At 46.7% G+C, this 19,571-nt stretch overlaps 1 protein-coding gene across 2 annotated transcripts in view; it reads left to right on the forward strand.

Moving 5' to 3' along the window:
* Snx29 (sorting nexin 29) overlaps window positions 1-19,571 on the forward strand; it is a 442,208-nt gene that overhangs the window by 383,316 nt on the left and 39,321 nt on the right. For both annotated transcript variants that reach the window (XM_013347415.2, XM_026780573.1), the window contains one exon: window positions 14,897-15,037. In XM_013347415.2, coding sequence (XP_013202869.1) covers window positions 14,897-15,037 — 141 coding nt within the window. The remainder of the gene's footprint in view (window positions 1-14,896; window positions 15,038-19,571) is intronic.

Raw genomic sequence — 19,571 nt, forward strand, 5'->3', positions numbered from 1 at the left:
TTTGGACTTTCCACAGGGCAGGGAACCCTGACTGCTCTTCAGACTTGAGAGGGAGGGGGAGAGAAGTGGGGGGAGGGCGGGAGGAGTGGGAGGCTGGGAGGAGGCGGAATTTTTTTTTTCTCAATAAAAAAGAAAAAAGAAAAAAAAAGAGAGCCTTTGGTTTTCAGAACTTTGGAATCTTTTTTTTTTTTTTAACAACAGTATCTCAGTTTGTAGACCAGATTGGGCTCAAACACTGATCCTCCTGCCTCAATTTACAGAGTTCTGGGACTATAGATACGTACCACTATGCTTGGCTTGCTAACTGGACTTTGAGTTGGGATGTTGGAAAGAAATTGGGCTTCTAGTGATTTTGCTATTGCTTGGTGATGCCATTCAGGGTCATATAGGCCATTTGTCCCTGCACCTTCAGTACAGGCCCCATTTCCAGGAACAGTTCTCCACTGCTGTTGGCCCATGGCCATGTGGTTTGCTAAAAAGCTAATCCATTGACTGCTGCACCTGGCCTCACACATGGGCCTCAGCCCATCAGGAGCCCTTCCAGGCCATCAGGAGGCCGTGGAAGAATCTGTGCTGGAGATCCATGGTGTTTGAACTATAGGTCCCCACAGGGCTGCTTGATCATCTTTAGGGCTTCTAGCTTCTAGTTTCTAAACTCTCAACCGGAAGAGGCACACTGGCTGGATGAAGGTTCTTTCTTTGGCATTCCACCTGCTAGGTCCTTGCAGAGAAAGTACCTTGCCCTTGCATTTCACCCTCAAAGGAAAGCTGCAATCCACTTGCTGGTCTCCACTATAACTCTCAAGGCTCCTCAGTCATCAGTTCATCCTCCGCAGTGGACACTGAGCTGTGAACAGGGCCGTTCCCCTTTCCTTCCCACTAAAGAGTGCTTAATGGGACTTCACTCCCTTGTAGAATTGCTGGTGGCAGCATGAGCCATGAGAACTGCCCTACAAGATCCTACAAGATAGACGCTGGTAGTATCCCTTTGTGCAGATGGTGGTAGCTTGTTTCAGCCCCCTCTAGTGATGGAACCAGAGCATAACTGAGGCAGAGCCAATCCCAGAGCTGGGATTTCCACCTTTGCTCTCCCTGTCTCCCTACTCATGGGTGCCTGAGAATCTCAAGGCTTTAAAGGTCTGGAGGATGGCCCGCTAGAACCTGGACTCCTTCTCTGCCCCTTGAAGACAGAGGGGCATAGGGAGAAAACAAAACACAAATTGGGGCTGGAAAAGACAGAATTTTAAATCACATCTCTACTGCCTACTGATTCTAGGCCTCGGGGCAGACCCCTGTTCTTGTCTCATTTCAAAGATAAAGCTGGCAGATGTGATACCCACAGTGAGTACCCTCCATGGTGCTGTACAAGCCTGGGAGGTAGGAAAATGTTATTATCAGCCCCATCATGGGCATTAGGGACTTGAACCAAAAAATGATTCCATTTTATGGTAACATTTTGAGGGAGGAATGAATGCCCAGGGTCCCCAGTGTTCTAGTGCCTGTAGTGTACATGCAAGTGAAATTTGGCCTCTTGGGTGATGAACGAGGCCATGACTAATGTGTCTCTTTAAACTCTCCTCAGGAAGGGATGTGCACACATCATGGTTGACCCTCCTGTTGTTCTATTGGCTTTTATGAAACATTACTGTAAAAGCCCTCCAATTGGGAGCTCTCAGAGAGGAAGAGTAAGGACCATAGATCCAGCCTTGCTACTGTGTATAAAGGAGCCCTGCCTGATTTCTCTGGGCTGCTCTGGGCAAGAACAGTAGCAATGTCACTGTGAGCATCTGAAGAGGTTACAGGCCATTTCTCATCTCAGAGCCTGGATACGCTGAGTTGGCATTCTGTAGCATAGCAGCCCCTACTTCAAATCATCCTATTGGTGTCATTTAATTGAAGCCTCCAGAGTGTGTTTTGGTGAGAGCAGTTCTCTGACATGCCCAGGTGAGGATGCAGAGGAAGACCAAGCCTGACAGACTCAGGCAGTGGTGTGTGTGTGTGTGTGTGTGTGTGTGTGTGTGTGTGTGTGTGTGTGTGTTGACTGTCTTCTACTTTCATTTCCCACCTTTTGGAGCAAAGTCTCTTACTGAACCCAGAGCACCAATTCTAGACTGCCTAGCAAGCTCTGGGGATCTGCCTGTTGCCTCCCTACCACTAGCGCTAAGGTTACAGATGTGCATGCTCAAACTCAGCATTTACGTGAGTGTTGGGGATCTTGGGGCCAGACTCTTTTATAAGTGCAAGTCTTACTTCCCATCCTCAAGAAGATATCATTCAGAAGGTATAATTTAGCAGACAGCTGCCTACTGTTTTGGCCTGGCACCTTGGCTAGTTTGTCTTCACCATTCAAGGTCCGACTCAGGTATAAACTCCTCCAGGAAGCCTTCCCTGATAGACCTTTGCACTGCGCTGCATGTGGTGTCTCCTGGATGTTCCCCTCCTGCTGTTCTGAGTTCTAACACTTCTACCACTGGACAGTGTTTGTCTGTCTGTCCTTGAAGTGGTGTGTGGACCGCTTTAGAACAGGTGCACAGCTTTGCTGATACCAGCAAACTTTGTTATGTTTTTCATGCCAACTAAAATGGTTGGCTCTAACAGTCTGCGCAGGCAACTGCTTTCATTTTATGTCATAAAATGACTTCACAGGCCGGCGGTGGTGGCTCACACCTTTAATCCCAGCACTTGGGAGGCAGAGGCAGGCGGATCTTTGTGAGTTCGAGACCAGCCTGGTCTACAAGAGCTAGTTCCAGGACAGGCTCCAAAACCACAGAGAAACCCTGTCTCGAAAAACCAAAAAAAAAAAAAAGACTTCACAAAGTATAAGGTATCAAATCTAGTAAGAATGTGCAATTGCACTTTGCCCCAGGCAGCTGCAGTCCCCAGATTGTACTCATAATCACCGTTCTGACCCCTTGGGCCACCTGCTATGTGTTTTCAAGGCCCATGCAAAACTTGGTACCTAGCAGATGCTCTCTCAGCAAGCATGAGGCAAACTACTGTAGGTTAGATCTCTGTGGCCTGCAGCTCAGCCACAGGACACTGTCTCCTCTGTCATTGTGCTAAGGGCCAGAGCAGTCTGGCTTCACCTTATCTCTTCCCTCCTAAAACTAAGAGAAACACATTGTGCTATCAAAGCTGGTCTCTTGCCCCAGGAACTGCGTAAAGCTTTTGCTCTGTAGTTTGCTGTCTGTTACCATAGTTCTCTGTGGGCCTGAGACTGGTTGGGAGCGTCAGACCTTCCCAGAGGAGCTTCCTTCACCTGTCTTCACATGGGAGGTGGCCCAGCTATGACTTCCCATGGGTTCTCTGGCCTCCTAGTGCCAGCCCTGTGACTATGGTTGACTCTACACTCACCCATCCATTAGCTCTTTCTTTCTGAATGTTAGTGACAGTCTTATCATCCTGAGACACGGCCATGCCATCTTAACAGCATATTTTGATGCTCTTCAGTTCTGTGTGAAGAAAAGAGGGAAGAAGTGGTGTGTCACCTCAGGTGCTAGCAGACATCACCTTACTCGATGAGTAAAGTAACACTTCATTTCTCTGTCACCAAAATCTGACCAAAGAAGGAAATCTGGAAAACCTGAAAAACCACAAAGAAATAAGAAGCTGGCAGCATGCAGAACTATCTCGGTTAGCATTTGCCTTGTTCCCTGGTTTATTTCAGGCTGTGACTGCACTGACACAAATGTTATTGGAATCACACCTGTCATGTATTGTAATGGTCTCTAATTTACTTAAAACAAAACAGAAACAACCTGTAGCCCAGGCCAGTCTGGAACTCACTATGCAGTATAGGCTGGCCTTGGGATAACAGCTTCCTGCCTCAGCCTCCTAAATGCTAGGATTGCAGATGAGTTTCCATGCCCAGCTCTCTTCTGGGCTCTTTAAGCTCATATGTGCCATCTGTGCCTCTTGTCCTCTCTGCACCACTGACACCAGGCTAAGTCACCTTCCCCCACCATCTCTCTCATTCCTTTGTCGAGACAGGGTCTCACTCTGCAGCCAAAGCTGGCTCCACAATTGATATCCTCTTGCCTCTGCCTCCAGAGTGCTGAGCTCATAAGCAGGTGCCACCATGCCCAGCCTTCCATATCTTTTATTTTTGAAAACTTCTGCACTAAAAATAGTTGACTGGTGAATAAAGCTATATATATATATATATATATATATATATATATATTCAGAGGTATACAACATGACAATCTGCTGTGTGCATACCTTATATAATGACTACCACAATGACATTGGCCCATTCTTCACCACCTGAATTTACTATGTATGGTTGGGGATGATGTTTCTGGAAGGCAATAGACATTAGCTGTAGTCATTATCACCAGGGATTGCAGAACTTACCTATCCTGTGCTCTCTGCATGAGCCCATCACCCCACCTCAGCACACACAGCAGCCCCTCTGTTGTCACAAATGGTGGGATATCTTTGTGTGTACATTTCACATGCATGCCTGTGCATGTGTGCATATGTGTATTGTGTGGGGGTGCTAAAAGTTAAACCTGGGATGTCATTCTTTAGCAGCCACCCACCTTGAGTTTTCAGAGTGTCTTAGTTACTGTTCTACTGCTATGAGGAGACACCATGACTAAGGCAACTTACACAGGAAGGCGTCTAATTGCAGGCTTGCTTATAGTTTCAGAGGGCTAGTCTGCGATCATCATGGTGGAGAACATGGGAGGCAAGCAGGATCCTGGGGCAGTAGCTGAGAGCTTACATCTTAAGCACAGGCAAGAGGCAGAAAGAGAGACTGGGGCTGGTGTGGGCTTTTGAAACTTCAAAGTGACACATCTCCTTCAACAAAGCCACATCTACTTCCACAAGGCCACACCTCCTTATCCTTCCCAAACAGTTCTGCTAACTAGGGTCCGAGCATTTAAACATATAAGCCTATGGGAACTATTCTAATTCAAATCACCACAGACAACATCTGTCCCTGACCTGGAACTTGAAAATATGTACGTCTCCTGTGGCTAGCTCCCCTGAGCAGATTCTATACACATACACACCACCATACCCAGCCTTTTTTTGTTTTTTTTTTTTTAAACACACTGGGTCTTTTATTTCTGTATATCTGTCAAGGCATGAATTCACAGGAATGGGCTTCTGCTCAGGCTCCCATTGTTAGCACTCATAGAGCATCCCGTGGCTGGAATAGCTGCTAAGCTTCTGCTGAAACACGTGCCTTGCTCTTTACCCTCCCCTGATAATCTTACTTTACTCATTGTAGGAAGAGACCTCTTGACAAGAGTCTGGTCCTTGTTTGCTCACAGTAGTGCCAGCAGCATGCTGGGTGACGCTGTAGACTCCCAGCTTTGCCTTGGAATAATTACATGGTGTTCTTTTCTGCACCATGCCCATTTCCCCGACGCCTGTGATGCCACCCTTCTTGTTATATTCACATGTATATGTTGGAGCATATTTTCTAGAGGGCTTAGAGCGTGTGTGCCAGTTGCCTTCCTCTTCGTCATTGGCGTTGTTTTGGTGCTGTTCTATAAGATGGCACATGTAGCTGACATTGATACCTTGCCATTCATTTTACATGGGTTCTGCACTTGAATCAAGTCCTTTTACTTGAGAATTAAGAGCTTTATCTACTGAACCATCTCTTCAATACTTTGTTTTTGTCCTGTGCAATCTCCACTAGCCTTGAAACTCAAGATCCCTCTGCCTCAGCCCCTATCTGGTCTGGTCTTTGTTCTAAATCAAACATCCCTCAGCTGATTACCTGCATCCATATTCCTAGCCCAGCTGAAGATGTCATGTCCCTCTCCAGCTCTTTTTCTATTTGAATTCATTAGGGTTCTTTGTACCTTCCTGGGCAGGCTGACCAAGTTTCAGAAGGGAAGGGATCAAGCCTTCTTTTGTTCTTCCAGTATCCCCAGGGCCTACCCTGAGGGGTATAGAAGGTCATCAGACTGCCCACCAGGGAGAGACCTGGTGTGAAAGGAGTCTGGAAGGCAAGGCAAATGACTCCAACCCAGTGTTTTCCTTCAGAGGAGAGCAGGCAAGTCAGCCGCATGGAGCTGGATCCTGGCCTCTCCCACTGGGATGAGGACCATTCCCCTTCCCAAGCCTTCTTCTGCATCCTCTGGGCATAGGCCTGTGGGGTGGTGCTGGCAGTTCTCAGTAAATAACACTCTTTCCCTCGCCCAGCTCTTTTACACACCCCAGTGAACCGAGAAGTCGTTTTTCTTCAGTTAAGTTGTTCGTCTTCTCACCTTTGACTGTGATAACATCACTTCATCAGTGTGGTCCTGTGGTAATTCAGGCATTTTGTTCTAGCACTGAGGACATTTACAGTTAATAACACATGAAGCCGTTTCATTAAAAGGAAAGTTGAGTGAGGGTGCATTAACACGGACTGCGAGCCAAAACACAAATCATTGCACTCATTGGCTGTCAAGGAAGCAAAGTGAAATAGGAACCTCAGCCATTTTGAAGATCGTCTAATGCCATCTGATTAGTTTGTGTGTGACAATCCTCATATTGGTGTTGGGCTGTCCCTGCTTCCCTTTGGTATGGAAACAGTGTGGCTCTGGGCCCTTCCTCCATCAGAGGCACTGAGCTTGGTCTCTACTGCTTCCTGTCTCCTAATGGTGCTTACACATCTTACTTGTTCCGTGACTGCATTTTAAGACAGAGAAAATCACTGAGCTTTGGAGAACTTCTTATGCAAAATGTCTGGTACATTTTGAAAGGCATTACAAAGCCACATGATCATTGTCCATGACACGTGAACAGAAATGAGAGTCAGACTTGCATTTTCTAAGAGAAATGAGACCTGTGTTTCTCTGGGCTTGTCATGCTCTGGGCCTTGTAGTGCAGCTGTGTCATCCCATATACTTGGGGATGGGGGTACTGAGGCAGGAGGATTACAAATTTAAGGCCAACCTGAACTAGAGAGTTCAAGGCCAGCCTGAGCAACTTAGTGAGATCTAAAAATAAGAAATGAAAATGATGGCTGGGGTGTGGCACATTGGTTACTGCTGGCTTAGCATGTGTGAGGCTCTAATTCAATCCCTAGGAAAGGAGGGAAGGGGAGAGGGAGGGAATGAGGAAGGGTGAGAGGGAAGAAAGGGGGAGAAGAAGGGCAGGAGGGAAGGAGGAAGGGAGGGAGGAAAAGAAGAAGGAAGGAAGGACGGACGGACAGACAGACAGAAGGACGGAAGGAAGAAGGGCGAATGAAAGACACCATGCACAAGGAAACCTTTGTTTCTGGGATCAGGACTCGGTGTGGGGCAGAAGTAGAGTGGAGAGGGAGGAGCTTTGAGCGCTCAGCAAGCAGAGGCAGCCTGACGTTTTTGCTTGCAAACCTACAGTTTATATTTGTGAGTCCTTGCCGCATGTGGGCCAGCGTTTCTCTGCAGTCTGCTCCTTGTCAAGGTTTACAGCAGTCATTAAGTATCTCCTTTGAGGTTCCTTCCTGAGATAGCTCTCTGGATGGGGACTCAGGGTGTGTTTGTGACAGGGCTGTATGAATGCCTTGCTGGCCTGCAGCCAGCGCAGAGGGCGCTCAGCTCAGGCTGAGTCAAAGCCCAGTGTGCATCCAGGGTTTATTTTAGTGCTTGCTAACCCACCCAGGGGGTCAGGTTCTGACCTCTGCCAATGCTGTTGAGCTTTCTGTAAGCAGAGGGCGCTTGGAGCTGCCCCATCCTCAGCCACCCTTTCTGTTTGTGTTCCCTGTCTGCCTAGCATTTGACAATTAATTAGGCATGGTAATTACCTGCTTTAATTTCGTGATTGCACATCCTATAATTACCCCTAATTCTGTAATAGGGAAGTTCATGTACACAAAGGCAATGGATGATGGAGGTGACAGGGCTTGCCATATCTGCAGCTGCCATTGCTCCCTGTGCCTGCTAGACATGACGTCTCAGGACCACCAGAGAGACTGGCCTGCACTCCTGCTGCAGGAGAAGAAACTGAGTCTGAGTGAGGTATTCTCCTTAGGGTTGCAGTGTGTGTGTTGGGGGGCAGCTAGGCTAGGGGCCCAGGCTTTCTCTGTGCACAGCCCTGTGCCCTGTCCCTCTGCCAACCTGCCAACCAGCCTGATGTCCCATGTGTTTGGGGCTAAAGAGGCTTGTATTGTGCTCGGCAGGCTTTTGACCCGGAGCTTTACCTGCCAAAGCAAACTTGCAGATCTTTATTCTATTTCCCTGCCTCCCCTCCCACAAACTGTGCATGTGACCAGTTGCACTTTGGAACGGCACTTGACAGATGTGTTGATACAGGTATTGAACATTGTCCTAACGTCAGCCAGTTCTTCCCACATCACTCTCGTTTACCAAATGGAAGAGATAATCTAACTTGCAAGAGGTGGCACTAGGATTCAGGTCCAACTTCTGGCCTCCCCTTCGTGGTTGGACCAGCTGCACCTCAGGTGTGCATGGGCACCTACCACAGTACCTTGGGCACAGCCCCAGTCCTGCCCAATCTGGATATGGATTAGACAAATAGGTCCTTGAGTAGACTGGAAACTCACTGTCCAGAGGACAGGAAGAAGGCAAGACTTACTGACACACACATCATGCAGACCCTGTCATCCCCTGGATTTTTCCTGTGTCTGCCATGTGTAACTGTTACTCAGTGGAGATTCAGGACACTTTAGCATTGTCTTTTGTACCCAAGTTAGAAACCTTTCTTCTCCCCTAGCTCATGAAAATATTGGCCATGTTTTTGTTATTTTGTTTTGATTTTGTAGTAGCATAATAGTTTTGCCTTACACGTTTAGGTCTGTGCTCCTAAAAGAGATAGGAACAGGAGCACCCAATTGAAAATACCCTAAATGCCCATCCCTGCAGAGCAAAAATACTGGTAGCATGTTACCACAGTGGAATGCTGTGCAGCCACGTCAGGGCACTAGTGAGAGGGCATATAGCAACATGGATGCATCTCACAAACGTTATCCAAGAAGGAACCATACATGGTGGATTAGACAAGCATGACTCCATTTGTATGAAGTTCAAGAAAGAAGAGAAAGTACAGGGGAGCGTGTACTCCATCACAGAAGGGGTACAGGGGAGAGAGAGAGTGTACTCCATCTCAGAAGAGTGCTGCTGACAAGTGAGTAGTAAGTGGTGTCCAGATAAACTGGGGTACTGTGTGTTGGTGGTGTGCCCTCAGCCGGGTCATACATAGCTCCTGCCCAGCTTGTGAGGAGTGTCCCTTTTGATCTCCATACTGGCTGTAACAGTTTATACTCACTAGAAGTGTGGAAGGCTCCTTCCTGCCCACATTTTTGCCAGCGTTTGTTATATGTTCTCTTGGTGACAGCCACAGATGCTTGTAATCCACCGTTGGACTGAGCCCAAGCCCCAAGCCCCCAACTTGTCCTTGCTTCCTTGTTTCACATAGGCCTGACCAGGGTAAGTTCTGTAGTGAAAGGATCTCAGGATCTGCACTTTGAAGTGGGACCTGTTCGTTGGGACAGCTGTGTCCCCAGTAATGACACAGAGACTCATTATTAATTATAAACTTTCAGCCGTAGCTCAGGCTTATTACTAACTAGTACTTACAACTTAAATTAACTCATTTCTATTAATCTATGTCTTGTGGCTTTATCTGTCTTCCATCATGTCTGTGTCTTCTGGTGACCCTGCCTTCTTCCCAGTGTCCTCCGTGTCAGTCTGTCCTGCCTATACCTCCTACCTAGCTAATTAATGGCTGTTTAGCTTTTTATTAAGAGGGCACCTTGGCAAAGACACATTTTCACATTGTACAGAAAGATTATTTCGCAACATTTTCTCTCTTTTTGTCTAAATAAAAAGGAAAGGGTTTAAGCCTTACACATTAAAGCTATATATAATAATAACTATCAGGTAAAAATTACACGCACAATGTCCAGTCCATTTTTATTTTGCAATTTTGGAGAAAATTCTCCATTCATTCTATCTTGGTGAATCCAAAGTTCTGCACCTAATTTACCTTCTATTATAACTAATGGGCACTATAAGTATCTAGCTTCAGCTCCATCAGAGACCCCAGGAAGATATAATATTACCCAAGTAAACAGGAAGTACAGGGCAAACCACTTCCAAACCTATAGAAAAAGCAGACATCTGGCTGCCCAAAGTTCCTCTACAATGTTGGGGCATCCATCTTTGGCATACAAGCCTAGAAGGTCTGGCAGACTTTTCTATGAAGCAAGAATTTTGAAGGACGGCCCTGCCTTTTCTAGGTAAAGCTCAACAGTCTCTTTCCTTTGTGTTCTGCTTGTCCAGTTTGAACAACATATTGTCGTCAGCAAGGCAAGGGAAGTTTCTTTGCACAAATGGCTATCTAGCTTTTTCCACAAAGAAAGCAAACTCTATATGGAGGTTCTTTGATGCCTGTCATCCTTTTTTGAAGTAAATTGGTATTGCTAAGAGCAGACTGTGTTTCATTGTCATGAAAAGCCTTGTTATTAAAACATTTTAAATGCCATATTCTATAGGTCTTTGAGGCATCTGAAGACTATATATTTAAAATATGTCTCTGACTTTGAAAATAATATAATATGACTCCAAGTTTAATTGATATAGATAACTATTAACTTGTATTTTTTATTATTCTAAATAGCTTTTAAGGACTAAAACTTTACATTACATTTTTAAATAAGCTGCATAGGTATAATACCTTAAACAAGAATTAGAACCATATAATACAGTAAATTTATCAATACACAAAAATCCAAACCAGTGTAAAATTTTGGGGAATAGTGGTTGTTCAAAAATAGACTCAATAGTTCACCCTTTTACCCCATCATTTCTATACCATACCCCCCCCCTTTCCCTTCAGAAAGAGATCTTCGAATCTAAGCTCCTTTGTTTAGCTTTCTCCCTGAACATAACCAATAACAGTTTGTAACCACCCCTCCTAAATGATGACAAATATCCATAACCCCACCTCTTGGGAATGTAGACGTTGGTTCTCCAGACTGCTTCCTGTTGACTTTGGGTGACAGCATCTTTATGGAACCTGAGAAGATTGAGATAATGATCAAAAACTAACCATGGCATTTGTTGTTCAATCTCTGTGCAATGGGGAAGCACAAGGCTTATTTGTGGTCCTGACTAGAATAGTCTATGGGGCTGGACCATCTCAGCCAGCAGCCTTGAAGCTGTTCTGAATGCCAAACTCTGGGGAAACTGCAATAGAGACTCTCTGAGATACTGGATCACCTGGGCTACCCATTTTCCTTGGTATTTCATTCCCTTGCTCTGAGAACACATAAACTTCTAAAGGTAACATACATATCTGCATTAACACAAGTATGGACTCTGCACTGTAACAAGCCAAACAAAGATGATTTTTTTATTTTATGTTTGAGCAGGTAAAGTATATATCACCTGTCTTGTGGTTTTTTAATGTTTATTTCTTTATGTCTGTAGCCAGGATTTTCAGGGGGTCTTCCCTGATCAAATCTGATCTCTATCAACTTTGGATGAATCCACAGCCTTTCATTTCTCGTGGAAACAAAAGCATAACCTCTTCTTCAATGTAACATATTTTTTGACTTCCATTTTGAAGTGAAAACATTTTAAAAATATATAGGGTGGTTTAATCTGGCTCTTCCCCATTCATAATTTGATGTCTCTCAGCAGCTATTGTTGCTCATCAACAATCAAAAAGTTTGAAGTCAATATAATACCATACTTGATCCATACTCTGTGTATTTTCCATTTTTATGTGGCTTATCCTTTTTATATTATTTTATTTTTTCTTTAAAGACTTTATCTTATTATTTTAAATTACTTTTTCTGTCTGCCTATGTCCATTTTCATTTTTTAAGTCCATACATTTTTTTGTAAACACACTGTAACCTGTTTAGAGTTTCTTTTTTTTTTCTGTTGGATCTGCTTTACTGTGCATCTGTAGCCATTTCTGTCTGCATGAGCAAAACCTTAAACTGCCATACAGTTTAGCTCGTGATACATTGGCAGCTTAAGCCTGCAGGCTGTGGCTGAGAGACTGCAGGACCAGGAAGCTACATTTGGCTTCATTTTTGTATGTTTGAAACCTTTTTTTTTTTAAAGCTTTTTCAGGTCTTATGTGAAAATATTTGCCCCCACATTGGACACCATTTGTAGCAAGTCTTTCTCTGTCCAGCCAACCCACTCCCAAATCATGACATGGAGACTTCTTATTAATTATGAAAGCTTGGTCACCAGCTTTGGCTTGTCCTAGCAAGCTCTCAGAACTTAAATTAACCAGTTTATATTAATCTATATCCTGTCATCTGGCTTGTGGCTGTTACCTCTCCTCCTGCATGCACATCCTGCTTCTTCTGCATCTGCTTGTGACTCTGCCTTTCTTCTTCCCAGCATCCTCTGTGCCTGGAAATCTTGCTTAGCTATTGCCTATTCAGCTCTTTCTAAAACCAACCAGAGTGACACATCTTCACAGTGTACCAAACAATTGTTCCACAAAATTATTTTCCCGTTAGGCAGAAGATAGTGAGCCTTAGTGCCAACCCCAGCAGCACCCACTGATTTTATTTCCTTCTTCTGGGTCAAGAGCTACATGGTGTTATCCATTGTTTAAAAGGGAGCTTGGTTGTATGGCTTTTCATTCCCTCCAAGGAGTTATCATCTTCAGGGTTCAAGATGAGGAAAGTGGGCCAGTCAGACTTATATGGGAAGGGAGGAGCCCTTTAAAATAAGTAAATGAATGAATGAATGGCCCTAACAGTTTTCATTATATGCATGCTTGGTCCTGTGATGTAGAATTCATGAGCAAATCATCTGCACCTCAAGTTTCCCAGGTTTGGATGTGGAACAGGTTGTTGGGGATCAGCTGCTATTAACATGGAGGATTTTTATTCCATCATATTAGATCAAGGTGAAATCAGGGGCTGTTCTGGCAAGGAGAACACTTGGAGGTCATGTTGAATGCCACACTGCTGGTCTGGAGTCGCAGAGGCCCCTATGAGCCCCAGCCATCACCATAAAGCATTGAGGCAGAAAACATGGGGCACTGGAGAGAAGACAGCTCTGGGCTCACATTCTTCACTTTCCCATTTTCCCCGGCAAGTGACTTTGCCTCTCTGGGTCCGTGTCTTTATCTCAAGAGGATACATTCCTACCATCTGCCTTTCAGCTTAGCCTGAGGACAAGAGGAAGATGTATGTACCTGGTGTAACACCAGCCCATGACAGGTGCTCAGTGCTCCAACTGTTTGGTTGGAGTTTGTCATTTCTGTTCAACTTTGGGTCTCCCACTCACTGAGTTCAGAGGCTCATTTCAGAGCTGAGAGCTCCGTCCACATCTCTGTGAGGTGCTGAGGCGAGCCTATCATGGGTGACCCATGGAGCCTCGACACTCTTCTTGTTCCCCTGTTTATCAGTGGCCACCAGAAATGCGCTCTGGGTACCAGCGAAGGCAGGAGTGCAGATACAACAGGAATCCCTACTCTCAGCCATCACCTTTATCTCATCCCTGCTCCTGGAGACTGTTCCGGACTTGACCTGGCAGCTTTCAGGCAGCATGAGAGACAAAGGCATCATGTTTTGCTGTTGTTTTTGCTCCTGAAGATGGATTAGTAAAAGCCAAAGAGGAAGCTTAGGCTTAGGGCCTGGCTTCAGACTTAAAGAGTGTACGGATGCATACTGAAGCTGCAGTTCATGTCTGAGGTCTGCACTAGAGACAGATCGGAGAGTCCTGGGCAGAAACACGGGGCCTATAGAACTGGGCATGGCTCCCTATAGAGGAGAGAAGGACAGTAGCCGAGCATCCTTGTAGCAGGGTAGTAAGCATGCTCTTGCTCCCACTGAGTAAAAAGAGTTGGCTTCTAAACATATATTATGAAGAATGCAGTCAGACTGTGGGACTCACAGTAGAGGCATTTGTGGCCACTGGCCTTTAAATAGGTCTTGAAGATGTAGGGACCCTTGCTTTATGTGATGAAGTACAATAGTCATTGTGCAGAGACTTTGCCCTCTCTATGATTCTTAGGCTTTAAAACACTTCATCTTTTTTTTTTTTTTTTTTTTTTTTGATTTTCAAGATAGGGTTTCTCCATAGCTTTTTGGTTCCTGTCCTGGAACTAGCTCTTGTAGACCAGGCTGGCCTCGAACTCACAGAGATCCGCCTGCCTCTGCCTCCCGAGTGCTGGGATTAAAGGCGTGTGCTACCACTGCCCGGCTAAAACACTTCATCTTGGAGCAGTAGCACACACCTTTAATACCAGCACTCAGCAGACAGAGCACTAGGATCTTTGTGAGGTTGAATTTGGCCTGGTCTACACAGTGAGTTCCAGGCTAACCAGGTATGCACGAGGAAACTTTTCTCAAAAAATAAATTGAGCCTCCAGCCTCCCATTTCTCAGATTTCCTTACCGAGTAGCTGCGCTGTGCCCTAGCAGCATCTTGAGTGTTCTTTGACAGTGTCCCAAACAAACATGGCTGAGATAGTTACGTTGCTGCATGTGCTTAAGCCACCTGGGTATGGCCTTATTGTTCTGCTGGGCCCCTCAGCAGTCTAAAAGATTTTGACCTCACTTCCCTTTGTTTTGAATGAACTCCCTTACTATGTGGTGGTCAGCATGACCCCAGCATGCAGAATTTGTGTCCATGGGGCAGCTTGTAAGCTACATATGTGACCAGGGAAATGGATCCATGTTGTCACTCAAGGGCAGCTCACGTGTGAACAGGGAGCTGTATCCCTGCCGTCCCTCAGCCTGGTGGGGACATACTATGCATTTGAGCTCTCCTGCCACATGCCGCACTGTCTTGTTCTGGTGTCCATTGGTGCCGTCAGTACCACCATTTTGTGCCAGGTACTTGGTGCCCAGTGGTGTGAGGCAAATGTGGCCCCAGTGTGGACAGAGTAATGCAGCACCCACCTTTGTGAGGACGACCTTAGGAGCTCCGACTCAGCCTGTCTTCCTTCTCCCTCACTGGCAGATCTACATCCGGATAAAGGATGACGAGTGGAACGTGTACCGGCGGTACACCGAGTTCCGGGCATTGCATCACCAGCTGCAGAGCACGTTCCCGCAAGTAAGGGCCTACAGCTTCCCGCCCAAAAAGGCCATCGGAAACAAGGTATGCATCCAGGGGCCACGTCACTACTGCACTTTGGTCTGTCCTCAAAGACTGCACTCACCACAGAAAACCTGCAATGTTAGAAAAGACAGTGGAGAAAGTAGCCAACTAAGGGAAGGGTAGTCTTCTTGTGGGCGGGTCTCCCTTATTTCATCATGATCCCTAACTGTGAAGCGCCAGAGAGCCAGTGCTGGGCACAGTGGGCTGTGCCCTTCCAATAGGAACACTCAGCATCACCTGTGCTGTGTGAATGCATCAGAGACAATGCAGATGCTGGCAGGTGCAGCTGTGGCCTTTAAATGCTGTTCTTAAAAACAGACCAGTAAGAGGGCCTAGGGGTAAATGAACAAGCCTGTGATGCTGAGTTTAGTTCCTGGAACCCATGTTAAGGGACAAGGAGGTCTCCTGGCTTCCATATGTGTGCTCACACGTGAGCACATGTGCATATGTACACACACACAGAGACAATTTACAAAACTAAAACAGTTTTGGGGGATCTGGAGAGCTGGCTCAGTCACAACAGTGCTTGTCATACAAGCCCGAGGACCCAGCAAGCACCTACTTAGAAATGTCACACATGCCTGTAATGTCACACATACTTGTAATCCCATGCTGTGGAGACAGCTCACTGACTGCCCAGCCTAGCTCATTGGCTAGCTCCTGCTCAGTGACAGACCCTGTCTCAAAGACCAAGGTAGACTCAAGGTTGTGCTCTGGCCTCTACATATGCATGCATAGGCGTGCACACAACCTACACACAGATGTGCAAACATGCACACACAGAAATTAATTTGGCATCTGAGTTGGTTATACTTGCTGACTGCTGTTCTGATCCAATGTTTTCCCTGGTTGCAGTCACTGCTGTCATGATACTCATTCACATGTATGATGGTGGACCAGACTTTTTTTTAGAGAGGTCTCTTGTATTATGTCTACTTCTGTTATGAAGGCAGGATGGCCTCTGTTGGAAACATGCAAAGGACTGGGTGAGACTGAAGAAGGCAGACTCAGTGTGCTCAGTCAACTGTCCCAGCAGTTGGCCTCATCCATAGCCTTCTGTTAGTGAGTGAAAACATTTCTACTACCTTGTCTGCACTGCTGAGGTGCTGAAAACCACTGTGCTCCCAGTGCATCACCACGTCTCTTATCTTGACCTGGTGTCACTCACCTGTAGTGACATCACTAACTCCATGGATGATTCCAGGGCATAGCCATCTGGAACCATTCAGAATCAAGTGGGAAGGAGGCACTTGTACAGCTACAGAATACTAAACATCCAGGTAGATGTGGGCACCCTCGAGCACCTGAAGGGATGGCATTGACAAAGACTGGTTCTCAGCATGGGCGGCCAACCAGGACCCTGTATTCTCAGCTCGTGGTTCCCATTAGAGACAGGAGCCGTGCTACTCTGGCCCTTCATCTCTTACATCATCTTCTCTAATTTAGACCCCTCCTCCTCTTGTGATGCCAGTGGACCATCCAGACCTGCAGTGGTCTCCCAACTCAAGGTGCCTAATTTAATTACATCTGCCAAGGCCATCTGCATGTAAAGTTCTAGGAACTAGCTTAACCCACCACACTCTTGTATCACTAAGAGTGTTCTCTGAAGCTGAATCCACCCCTTCTCCACCTCCTGCTTCTTCCTCCCTTTTCAGAAGCCTCCATGAGGAATATCCACCAAGAGCACCAGTCCCGTGAAACAAGCTCACCAACTGAGGCTCAGGACTGAGGAATAGTGCTTCTGGAGTTGAGTCGTTGTGTTAGTTAGGGTTTCTATCACTGTGAAGAGACACTATGACCATGGCAAAGGAAGACATTTAATTGAGACTGACTCACAGTTCAGAGATTTAGTCAATTATTGATATGGTGGGAAGCAGGGCGGTGTGCAGGCAGCCGTGGTGCTGGAAAAGGAGCTGAGAGTTCTACATCTTGATTCATAGGCAGCAGAAGGAGACTGTAAGCCACACTGGGTGTAGCTTGAGCATATGAGACCTCAAAGCCCACCTCCACAGTGACACACTTACTGTAACAAGGCCACACCTCCTAGTCATGCCACTTCTATGGGCCATGCATTCAAACATGTGAGTCTATGGGAGCCATTCCTATTCACACCACCACAATCATTTAGAAAGCGCAGTGGCAATCCTGGGTCTGCCCTGTATACAACAGAGACTGGGAGTCTTTGCAGTCACCTTCATACAGGAGAAGCCCCCATCTGTAGCTGGTCACCCATGATCTCTGCATGCGGGAGAAGCCCCACGCCTTCCAGTATAGTGGACCTTTCCCCCCATGTCTATAGAGCGACTTTCTCTTTCTTATTTGTACATAAGTGAACATGGCCTAGTGACCAGCTAGGTGGTGACCAGATAGATGTCAAGACACAAGGACCTGACTGCCACCAGCCACAGCTCATCCCTGACATCCTTCTTGTCATTCTTGATGGCTGGTTGGATGGTGATCTTGACTTCGCATGAGGTTGAGGCTTACACACATTCCCTTTAGTCCACTTTGACTGAAGAACATGGACTATTTGGGCAATTCCTTCAATTTCCAAGAGAGGGACTGGGTCAGGGTGTCAACTGCCAGGGCCTTCCCTGAACCCAGTTAAAGGCCAAACTTATGCAGACTCATGTGGGCCCAGTACCTTAGAATATGCTTTGGTGTCCTGATGGCAAGATTTCTAGAAAGCATGAATATAAATTGTCCAGAAAAGTCACCATGTTGGGATCTTTTCTTTGATGGGTGTATTTCAAAGGTAACTCACTCATGAGTTTGGACCATGAAGAAGAATCCATACATGACATCTTTGGGGTGACTGAGTCATGGATACACAATCACTGTGAGCCTTGGCTGTTAACTGACTCACTTCTGAGTGGCCTGGTGTGAGCAGCCTTCAGGGACTAGGCCACACAGTCTCTTTTATGTGCCACATGAACGTCTGTGTACCTTCCCATACAGTGCCATCACAGGAGTTTCTCAAACTGAATTCAACAGCAGAAAACTTGCTGGTCAGCTTGAGGCAGCTCTTCTTCCCCCTCCTGCTGGGTGGGTTTTTCAGGATGTGCAAGAGGCCAGGCAAACTAGGCCATGCATGTGGCTACCGACTACAGGATGCCTCTGCGGAGTCTCGGCTTGGGTAGAGACTCAGTGCTGATTCTGTCTGTTCCAGTTCAGTGAGCAGATGGGAACCAAGAACTGTAAGCCCTTCTGAGTGCTCACTTGGCTCTGAGGCAAGGTACATTCCTTTCGTGGGAAGACAGTGGTGCTGCACCGGATATGCTCTTCTGCTGCTTGCCCCATGCAGCTCCCGGTTCCTCCCAAGAGGGATGTGTGAAAACAGAGCTGGTGGCCTCTCAGGACGTGAGGCTATTGTAGCATATGTCCCAGTGACCTAGTGGGTTCTGTCATTTACGTGTTGGCAGACTTACAGGAAGAATGCCCTAGTCCCTTCACACCAGGGCACTGTGTTTGGGGTAGTGAGGAAGGGAGAGGAGTTGGCTGCAGGAGGCCAGTGCTGGAGGAGCCAACAGAACCTTCTGGTGACAGGATTGTTAGAGGAACCAGTGGAAGCCATTGGGGAGCTCCTCCACCCTGCATCAGACTGTGTAGCCTACACAGCAAAGGACCATGGGAGGACCAAGAGTTAAAGGACAGCTGAGACTACGCAGTGCAATCTTGTCTCTGGGAAACAAAGTACAGCAAAAGAGAAAGCTTCGTAATCTTCCAAAGCAGTGAAGAATCTTTAAGAAATAGTTATAATATCAATGCAGTAGTATTTCTGCTGTGGGCTGCAGGCCAGACTCCCTCACCCTGCCCATACAGGCCTCTGGGGACATCAGCACCCCTTGACATGTGTTCCCACCCCGTATTTAGTGTCTCTTCTCTGCCCGTTCTTATGGGGCCACACCTTCCAAGCAAAACAAGGAGACAGTTTCCACTTTGCCTGAGGAAATGAGGTATTCCCCTCTCAGCAGGGCCCTTTGATGTCATGTCACCCACTCACAGGTCGTGGGCATTGGCCACGGTTGTTTTCCATGAGGGGTCCTCCTGCCTGCTCCATACCTCTTCTCTGGCCTGTGGTAGAGGTGTTACTGTTCTCTCTCTGCAGATGGGGAAGCAGAGGCACAGGCAGGTGAAGTGATTTGACCGAGGCCATCTGGCTTCCCAGTGTCAGGGCTGACGTCTGGCCCCGTAGACAGTCTGTGGAGTCCTAGTCTTCAGGGTCTGTGTGCAAAGGCACAGCATGTCACTTAAGCCTGGGGGGGGGGGGTAAACAGGGTGAGCAGAGTGAGTGGGTCCCGCCCAGTTGGTGACCTTTGTATTGGCTCTGTGTGAAATCAGGCAACAGGTGGAGCTGGGATCACTTCTTGCTCCCACTGAGCCTTTCCCATGCTCGTGGTACCCAATTCCCACGCAGGCCATCTGTGGGGCTGATGTACCTTCCTCACAGGCCATCCTTTATGCGTGTGCCATGCTAGAGAGCCTGAGAGTTGAGGACGGGAGTGGGAGAGAGAAATGGGAATGGAGACTGGGG

The sequence above is a fragment of the Microtus ochrogaster genome, chromosome 7 (genome assembly GCF_000317375.1).
Source record: "Microtus ochrogaster isolate Prairie Vole_2 chromosome 7, MicOch1.0, whole genome shotgun sequence".
NCBI classification, from domain to species: Eukaryota; Metazoa; Chordata; class Mammalia; order Rodentia; family Cricetidae; genus Microtus; species Microtus ochrogaster.